General features: G+C 44.7%; 1 protein-coding gene across 1 annotated transcript in view; it reads right to left on the bottom strand.

Annotated features, from left to right (window-relative positions):
• Positions 1-6,232, bottom strand: part of TMEM45A (transmembrane protein 45A) — a 7,747-nt gene extending 1,515 nt beyond the window's left edge. The window contains exons 1-4 of the mRNA XM_010283373.1: positions 6,027-6,232; positions 3,592-3,804; positions 2,666-2,850; positions 312-457 (exon numbers count right to left, since the gene is read on the bottom strand). Of these exons, the coding sequence (XP_010281675.1) occupies positions 312-457; positions 2,666-2,850; positions 3,592-3,804; positions 6,027-6,216 (734 nt within the window). The 5' untranslated portion in view covers positions 6,217-6,232. The remainder of the gene's footprint in view (positions 1-311; positions 458-2,665; positions 2,851-3,591; positions 3,805-6,026) is intronic.
• Positions 6,233-10,064: the final 3,832 nt, after the last annotated feature.

Genomic DNA, 10,064 nt, shown 5'->3' with positions numbered 1-10,064 from the left:
GGGAAAGAAGGCCTCTCCTCCTTGTAACTTTTTATGCATTTACAAATGTGGAAGACTATCAAAAAGAGCTTGTTTTATGTGAGAAGCATAATGCTGTCAGAGCTTACTTTATGACTGTTTTTCCCCTTTCTACTGAAGCAATGAGTCATGTTATCTTCATTGACAGGCAGTATCGATTTTTATTTTACCGTGCAAGACAATTAATTACTTTGTGGAAGCCGTTTGATTTGTCAGTGAAACTTTTCTAAAATGAAGCTCCTGCTAGACTAAATAGACAGGTCTCCAGAATTTTAGTGTTTGAAGTAACTTACCAGCTGACGATTGTGTAATTCACTGCGAGTATAAGAAAAGCAAAGGCGTAATGCCAGCAATAGCACATGGTCAGGAACATCATATTAGTATGATCCGTCTGATTCCACTCTGGGCTCCCATTTGGAGGATAAAGCACAAAACCAATCTGTAATAAAATAAAATAAAAGATATTTAGCAAACATCATCTGACGTATATCCTATGACGTATCCTGTATTATGCTACCCATCACAAGGCAGACATTTCATTTTCTTATAGTGCTGATTATTTCTGTGATTATTACTATAACTAATTTTGCAGTCCCACTCAGATGCGATGGATCATTTTACACAGTTTTGTGCAGAAATGCCTTTGAGGATGCGGAGCCAGTCCCAGAGACCCCCTGCTCTTGCCCAGTGAATTAAGGAGCTGGCCCAACGAGTCTTGCAGCGATCACAATTACGTACTGTAAGGAAAGGGGCAGGTGCTCAGCCATGTATGCTCTGAACTGCAAGCACATCAGCAACCAGCAAACCTGCCTGGCCATTTGCACGGACTCACTCCTTCCCAACAACGTCTGGGAATGTGTTACATGGTTCAGAAGATGAGTAATACATTACTAAACGTAGGCGAGCCATAAGTCTACTCCTGCTGGGTCATCCGGGAAAAAGGTCAGGTTTGGAAATTACGTAAAAACAGAGCTTTCTCACCCAGGGCTTTCTCACCCCAGTTTGTGTGAAATACGTAGCTGATTTGCTTATTCAGAGCTGGGAAAGATCAAATTCAGATTAAGGCATAAACCGGGAAACTAGTAATCCCATGGCTACACGAGGGTCTGCCTTGACAAGCACCAGTCCTCTGTACTGGCTAATACTCTTCAAAGTCACCACTCAGCAGTTTAGCTGAGAATTTAGAGGAGGAGAAGAAGGAGGAGGGGAGGAGCGCATTTTCCATTTTCATGCAGAGAATTCAATGAATGAGGGTGTTGATGATGCAGAAAGAAAGTCCCTTTACCTTTTACAAATTTGTCAGGCTGCAACCAGTATGTGGTTTTCAGTCACACACACGGTTGAAGTCTGATGGGCGTGTGAAAAAAGCCATGCTTAAATCTCTTGTATTTTTAGTTCTTCAATTTTTGACTTTGAAACAAAAACCACATTGTCTCCATAGCTAAAGAAATAACTTGTTCTAAAATTAGACTAGGCAGACAACAAAGAATAAATGGTTGCATCTAACTCCTCTTATGTAAAGCTTCGTAAATCACCCAAAAAAAGTTTACAAACAAGAAAATAAAACAGCAAGTGCTGCAGCAGTAGGTTCTTGAGTTCACTTATAGAAAAATATCACCGTTTCAGAGGTCTGTCTGCTTGCCAGAGCAAGTATTTAAATATTTGATTTGGTGCTGAGTGTCCAGTTCTCCTAAGGAACAGCAAACGTTTTTGTTAATCATGTCTGGCCAGCATATAAAAACGGGAAGCCAGTCTAGACATGCCGGAAAGAAAAATCACTGGAGTGATCTCAGTTCTCCACTATAAGATGAAACACACATCGACACTAGCGCTCCTATTTCTTTGTTACAAGATCACAGCAATTCATTAAATTCTCTCTCTTGTTTGACAGCAGAGAAAGGGTCGCTATCAAATATCGATTAATCAGATTAGAATCACAAGTAAGTGAAGGCAAGGCATTTTGAAAAGTCCTTTTGGGAGCCACATCCCTGAATTATAAAATTTCGGGCTGTTACTTCTGCTCAATTTCCTGAACGCTCCAAAAGCAGGTGTGACATCACTCCATCTCTTAGTGCAGATCAGGAGCTCAAGTACCTTTTACCCCGAGGTTGCCACTGTTGAAAGGCTTTTTAGAAAGTAGAGAGAGGCATCCAACACGAAAGATAATTTGCGCCTTCGTTCCTCTTCACGCAATGTCAATGGGTGCTTTGGCTCACCTGTCCACTGCTGCGCTGGGCGATTACTCACCGCTCCGGCGGCCGACAGGGACGGGGGCACCGTCTTCATAAAGAACAGCATATATTGCTGGGCTGTGAAATCACTGCCATTTGGCTGGTGAATTTTGAAGAGGATGTTACAGAGATCAGAGGGGATGTTCAGCCACAAGGGAGAGCTCAACAAAACCACCTTAGCTTTTTTTATTGATTCAAATAAAAGACACTAGAAGTGAAACGGCTTCTTCATCTGTAAAATAGATACGATAAATACTTTTGTCTCTTTAAAGGGTCATTAAGAGTGCATTGTTTTCTACCAGTCCTTTGAGGTCTGAGTTTAAAAGGCATATTATATCACCTGTGAAACATCTGCAAAGGGGTGAATGACTGGTTTTGGTGAAAGAAGAAATTCCTAAGGCAGAAAAGTGACCTACCTGCCAGAACCAGCTGCCTTGTAATATGCAGAGGCTTGTACGGAGCATCTCTAGCACAATACTGCCACGGAAGAAAACTTCCAGAAATATGCAAACAGCAGCTCCAAAGATAGCAAATAGCAATAACTGATGGACATGAACATCCAGCATGGCTCTCCCATGAAGATGGTAGCAAAAGAGAAAACCTGCAATAAATTAAGTGATCAGTTTAAGATATTTTCTTCCCTTGTAATCTCCCTTCATCTCCTTCCAGAAAAGAGTGAACCTTGTAGCATTTCTCTTTATGCCACTATCACCTTCTCAGTCCAACTGAGAGTAATTTTTTAAGACTGATGCCTACGTACTGCGCGCTCCCACTCTTGAGCTCCGACCAGGAAATCGCGTGGGAAGCTGCAGCTCTGTCACCTTTCGTTTAAAACGCATTAACAAAAAGTCCCATTCGTCTGTCTCCGCAGTGTAACAAGAGGGATGCTATGAGAGATACCGGGCATACAGAAAACGTGAACTGAGTGTGTCTCCAGAGAAATTCCAGCCTGTGACCGCTGTGCGGGTTAATGCACTCACACTGCCTTTAGCTAACAAGCTGCCTACCACGTCAGGACGCACACTGGAGCACGAGTGCCCGAGCTGCTGAGCACTTACCCGAAACAGGCTTGTGCTGCTCTTTCCGTAACATTTTTGTTGCTACCTGAGCCAGTTCGGAAAGCACAGGTACCCCCCGGCAGCGCGTGATCACGCTCTGGGCTGCAGCGCAGGCAAACCCTCAGCATTTTCAGGAGGGCCAAAACAGACCTTTTTTAAGCGTTTCAGGGAGTTTAAACGCCCAGCTCCCAGAGGCTCATTCTCTAAGGCTGAATTCCCAGACCAAAGACTGATACCCCTCTGCGAGTTCCACATGCCCCTCTAACCGGGCGAGGTGAACTGACCTTCAACGAACGCTGCTAAGGAAAGCATCATCCTGTCCACGGCCGCTGGCAACACGTCGGTCCCATGAGCCACAATGTCAACCAACCCTGAAATCCCATAGAAGAGGTACATGGTGGCGTGTTGCCAGTTCATCAGGTGATCCCAGTGCTTCTCCTCGTAATCGTACAACTTCAGATGAGGTCCGTCGGGAACAAACTGCTCAGCCACCATTCCTGCACAGGAAACAAAGAACTAGAACTATTTGTCCTGGTACTTAAGGCATGGGCCGATGATAAGTCTTTATACAAATTAGAGAGGCAACAACATATCCCCACGCAGCGTAACGCCAGCCAGTTTGGGATTTAGGCTATCTGCCTGCCTGAGGGTTGCGCTGGGTGATGGCTGCGTTTTGCTCCCTTCTGCCCTGTTCCGCCATTCCAATAAAGTTTTTAACACGTTGTCCAAATTCAAGTGGAAATGCACAGAGGCCTCAGAGGTATTAATTTTGTATAAATTTTTCAAGAAAATAGGCAGTGGGTGGAGGAGAAATGAAATAAGTTTCTTTGCTGAGGGATTTTTTGAAAGAGCACAGAGTGAGCTCAAGCATAGATTAAGCGTCACTTAATCCGGAGAGGAGAAAGCCAGAGGAAACCAGGCTTCAGCTCCACTCCTGGGGGGACTATTTGCATCTTGCAGTTTCCAGCAGGGAAAATGGAGACAGCTATTCTGTGCTGCTTTTTTTTTTCTTTTTTTTGGAAACAATTGGTATTGTAGTAGTCCTCTGACTGAATTTTTCAGCTGCCTTTCCCAGCAGTTCAAACACAAGTATAGCACATGTTAAAGTCCCCAAAAGATTTACCATTTCAGTCCCCTGCAATGTGCAGGATGGCAGAGTTCAGATTCTTAATTCAAAGGGGATTTTTTCTATAAAGCCATAAAAGGAAATCCCCCCCACCATGCAGAGTTATTAAAGGTCCCATGAGAATGTATACCGAGTTAGCATTCGAATTGCTGCTCCGCTGCCTCCCTTACCTTGGCCCCTCGGTGTCTGGCTAACTAGCTGCAGTACTCCAGCAAGGGGAGAGCTGCTTTTAGATACTTTATATGATCAATGAAGTTTGAGAAGGGTTTAAAATATGTTATGCTTTTAAAACGTTAAGTATATTGTTTATAAAGCGTGGGCCAGCATCCTGCTGTATAAGTAGATACGCTGCAGAGCAAATGCAGTGTTTATCCACCTTTGTTTCAAGTTTTCCTAGCACAGAAACAGCAGGTTTTACTCCTTCTGCTGCTTTTACTGTTTGTCCTTGCCAGGCTTTCTTGTCCACTTTTTTGACTGGAGTTGAAATTACCATACGTTAAAATAATAGCTTTTTGCTTCAGAGTGAAAATAAAAACACTAGACGAGTGTTTTAGCTGCCCAACTACCTCTAGACACTGACTGGGAGATTTGTAGGAAAGACGTCCCCACTCACACCTCAAAATGAACTCTATTATTTAGGTTTTGATAATTTTTTAAGGCATATCAAAGTGTATACTGTACACACAACATCACTTTGGTGCTGATGTACCTTAACTGATACAAGTCCCAGAGGGGAAGGAAAAGAAAGACCAAGGTTTTGGTACAGCCTGCACCTTGATTACAAACGAGGCAACTCTGAGCATCTGGGGAAGAGTAGATAAATAGAATCTAAAAATCTAAAAATGCTTAAAATTAAGACCCTTTTTCAGCTTGAGAGGCAGATGTGCTGAGCTCCTTGGGTCGCCTGTTATTTAGCTTACTTACGCCATAAAGGTAAATTGCTAACGTACAGTCTGCTGGGATGCAAACAAGAACTAGGCACTTCCAGTCGGCTGCACAGCTCACTAAACCTCCTCGTGGGTTTGCAGCCAGCCCACTCCAGAACGGGAGGAAAAACAGCCCCCCCACCCCACCCCGATGCAGCAGTCCTGCAGCAATAAGATCTGGAGTTCAGTCTTTGTGAATATTTTCACTTCTGAATGACATTCATGAAGAAACATCTGCATTCACATATTTTATCAATAACTCAGTGGAGACTACCAACACATGAGATGGCTGGTTTCAAAACAGAGGAGCCATGCCTCCACAATCTGGTGCTCCCAGTCTGCATGTGAGTGCCCCTTGCCCAAATGTCTTCTCTCCCTCCCTGAAGTAGTGAACAGCACATGAACACTCAGATGGACCAGCTGTGAGGTGGTCAGGAGACCTTAAAGATGCTCCAGGAGAGTGCTATTGACGGAAACCATGTTACAGTCCTAACCTTATAATTAATAGCAGTAGCCCCACTAGTTCTTAGGTTCATGGTGTTTAAAGGACAAAATACCAAAACACAATCATCGGATATGTTTTACCAGAGAACAAAATTTAAAAAAAGAAATAAAGTGTTAAAAGGCACAGCCTTTTTGTTGCCTGTCCCATGTCCACCTTACTTACCGATCAGGGCAAAGGCAGCTTTGATGATTCCCTCAACAAACTCCAGGCGCTGAAATCCCGCCCTGGAACCAAGGTAGCAAACGTTCTTGTTTTTTCGACAGGCATACTTCAGTGGATATTTCACTGACCACCACAAGCCAAAAAGAAGGAAAAAGCTTCCAGGGAGGGCGTGCCCTTTGAAATTGCCCATGGTTTTCTGCGAGGCGATACCTGAAGGTGAAACAAATGCGGATCGATCATAGGAATAGTGGGAGAATTCTGTGGGTTATAATTTTAAACTACCTCCTTGCATAGATCAAACGGGTGTCACTGAATTAAGTACTCACACTTAATTTAAAAATAAATTTAAAAATAAGTAAATATCTTCCCTGGCTGTTCAAAACACCCAGCCAGTCTCCCCAGTTTCACAGATTTGCAGAACAAGAGTAGGAGACCCAACTCCAAAGCAGCTGACCTGAAATGCAGAGCTGGCAGTTGGCAAGTTAAGAGAAAAAAACCCATAGTACACTATGCCATGCTGTTGAAGTTGTACTAGCAAAAAAAAAAAACCCGTGAATATTCGGTTCTCTAAAGGTTCGTTCACCTTTAGAGAGGGTTTTGTGTTTCTTTATTCCACAAACAGGAATCAAGACAGTGCCTGACTGAAAGAAAAATGAATTGTATACACATCCGATGGGTAACTATTCACTAATAAATTGTATTTTGTATTTTAATCTGGATATCTCATTATGATTCACAAACATAGTCTTCCTCAATATTTCATAGGTGAATTATGCACCCACAACGAGATAGTTATTATCAAGTACATCAAGTGCACTGAATGATAAGGTTATTAGTTGGTCAGTGTTATGCAGTCATTTAAAAGCAGTGCCATTAATAAAAACCTAGTAAATCTGGTCATCATCCCAGCTTTTAGGAGAGTTAACTTAGCTCCAACAGCTTCTTCATTAAAATGACAGTTCTAAATTGCAACTTTTTTTTAAGTTACTATAAACCGAACTGTTGTGTATCGTGACCCAAAGGCTTACAAAATCTTTGCATAGGCAACAATCCAGAATAACCACCTTAGAAGCACTGGTAATCTGTATTTTCTGTTACTATCACTGTGGATTTAAAAACCCGATCGCCACACTACACTGGAGCCATCTGGTTATGAACAGGACATGGAGGCTCTGGTATATTTTTCTGTTCTGTAAGAATTTCCTATGGTCAGCTCTGCATAAGAAGTTTTAAACTGTGGCTTCTGGGCCATGAAGTACTTGCAGATGGTTCACGTAATGCTGTCTAGTCACGTAGCGTGAGCCCTCTCCTATTTCTGGAAGCTAAGCGCCGCTGAAAGCATTTTTTTTTTTTTTTTTTTAAACAAACTTTTCCCCATGCACAGGTCTTGAAGCTGCCATAAGACTATTACCCAGCTGCATGAGGAGAAGTGACCTATACAGCCAAAAAGGAGAAGAACAAAAAGACGGCTGTTCATGCGTAGCACGAGGCAGGCTGTGATTTAAACAGGGATGCTGAAGAGGGTCCTGCCCCCACCGCCTGTCCCCTCCTCTCCCAGAGCTGATTTCTCCCACCATAAGGGCTGCAGAAGTGGAGGGCTGAGCTTTAAAAGCTTTTCCTGGATAAAATCCCCCTTAGCTAATTTCTAAGGGAAGAATTACTAGGGAAGTATTGTACTGAAGCACAAGGAAAGTGACACCTGGTACTGGTTGCCCAAGCAAACATGTTTCTGGATGTCCTCGCAGGTGTTACCAGCACCAGCATCTGCGTATCGAGGCCTGGCAGGAAAGCATGCCGAGATGGCTGCACCAAGCCCGGGGGAAGCTCCCTGGGAAGCAGCGCCCACCAGACGTGGGGCAGGCAGCGGGGGAATGAGGGACGAGTTTACGTATTCCCACGAAACGCAAAGGACTCCCTTTGGGATTCCTGCTCTGTGGGGAAGGGCTCCTGCCTGCCACTCGTCTCCTGTCAAGAAGAACAGCAAGGGCGCCGTGCCTGGAGATGTCATGGGGGGCTTCGTCTTGCCTGGTGGCCAGCCGGCCCCCCAGATCAGAGCAGCAAAAGGCTTGAGGAGGAGCCAGAGTGGCAGACCTGCCAGGCAGCTCTCACAAAATCACTAAGGTTCGAAAGGACCTTCAAGATCACCAAGTCCAACCATTAACTCAACGCCACCATGTCCCCTAAACCATGTCCTGAAGCGCCACATCCACACATTTTTTGAACACTTCCAGAGATGGTGACTCCACCACTTCCCTGGGCAGCCTGTTCCAATGCCTGACCACCCTCTCAGTGAAGAAATTTTTCCTAACATCCAATCTAAACCTCCCCTGGCGCAACTTGAGGCCATTTCCTCTCGTCCTATCACTAGTTACTTGGGAGAAGAGACCAACACCCACCTCACCACAACCCGCTTTCAGGTAGTTGCAGAGAGTGATAAGGTCTCCCCTCAGCCTCCTCTTCTCCAGTCTGAACAACCCCAGTTCCCTCAGCTGCTCCCCATAAGACTTGTTGTCCAGACCTTCCACCAGCTTCGTTGCCCTTCTCTGGACACGCTCCAGCACCTCAGCATCCTTCTTGTAGTGAGGGGTCCAAAAGTAAACACAGGATTCGCGGTGCGGCCTCACCAGTGCCGAGTACAGGGGCACGATCACTTCCCTACTCCTGCTGGCCACACTACTCTCAGCACGGACACCCCAGCTGCCCGGATGGTGACGACCACCTCCATCTCCGCTCACAAAATGCTGAATTAAGCTCTAAACCTGCCTGGGGCTGAGCACGCGTTAGTGGTGCCAAATCAGCCTGCTTGCGAGCGGAGCATCTCCAATCCTGGCCTGGGGTGGGCTGGGCAGGGCAGGAGAAGGAGGCGGCAGCCAAGGGTCCAAGGGTCAAAAGAGCCTTTCTCTGCCTCCTCTGCCTCCCCCACCACCCTTAAAGTCCCTCTGGGTTGATGCCTGTGTGTTTTATTTGCAGGTGGGGAAAGCAGTGCTCACTCTCGAGCACCCTACAGCTCAGCTGGGCTCTCAGTGGTGCGGCTGGGGGGCTCAGCCCCACAGGTTAGACCCAGGCCCCACAGTCTTGCAGAAGAGCTACCTCATTTCGGGACATCTTGAGTTCAGAGTCTGACCAGCTTGTGCGTCACTGCCAGTACTCACTGTGCTATCACTTGCCTCAAAAAAGGGCAGTACTAATGGGAGCTGAAGTTTTAGGCAATTGTCTAAACTTTGTTTTAAACTTTGTAATACTGCTTTTGCTTTGAAAGCCTTAATTTCTGGTTCTTCTAAAACTTGCTGGCCTGGGAGGCACTGCTGTCTTTTCAGACACGTTGGTTTTTTCCCTCCTTTGACTGAAAGGAAGAGGGGAGGAGTGGGGAGTGGCCTTTCCTCACCATACATCTGATCTCATTAGAAAGACTTTATTCATTAGATATTTTATTATTCACCACAGGTACACAGAACTCCAAATGGAAAGATTTACCCTGTACCCCACATCAAAGTGAGATACTGGATTAAAAAGGTAAATTAAACCTATGAAAAGCCTCTCAGAGAGTACAGCTGCAGCAAGAGTCAAATGAAGAACAGTGTGTTAATGTCGTTTGTAGCGCACAGTATACAAAACTTCAAAAGTAATTCTCAATCTGTAAATTCACACCTGGGTTATCCAGAGTTCTAATCACTCAAGGATTTTGCTGCCCTAAATCTGGGTAATCCATCAAGACACTCTGTTTAAAACTATTTTTTACCTTTCAAAACAAGGGAAAAGAAGAAAAGACTAATACAGCAGCTACTGCTGCATTTCCAATACAAACAAAACAGAACCAGAAAAATCGAGGGGTTTGTATAAGCAATACAATCACATAATTAGCTTTAGAGAGTGTAAACTTCAGTCTGAGTTCATCCAAAGACGTTGGGGATTATTTGTAGGGTTTCTCTAGAAAGAGACATGTCAGATCTGCCAGCAGGTCTTGTGGCAGACCTTTGGAAGACTGAATCTCAACCCAGTCCGCTTCAGAAAGGTGAATTACGCTTTAAATCCGTAGTA

The sequence above is a fragment of the Phaethon lepturus genome, unplaced genomic scaffold (assembly GCF_000687285.1).
Source record: "Phaethon lepturus isolate BGI_N335 unplaced genomic scaffold, ASM68728v1 scaffold13540, whole genome shotgun sequence".
Classification (NCBI taxonomy): domain Eukaryota; kingdom Metazoa; phylum Chordata; class Aves; order Phaethontiformes; family Phaethontidae; genus Phaethon; species Phaethon lepturus.
Note: the sequence above shows the minus strand (reverse complement) of the source record. Positions and strands in the feature narration are given on the sequence as shown.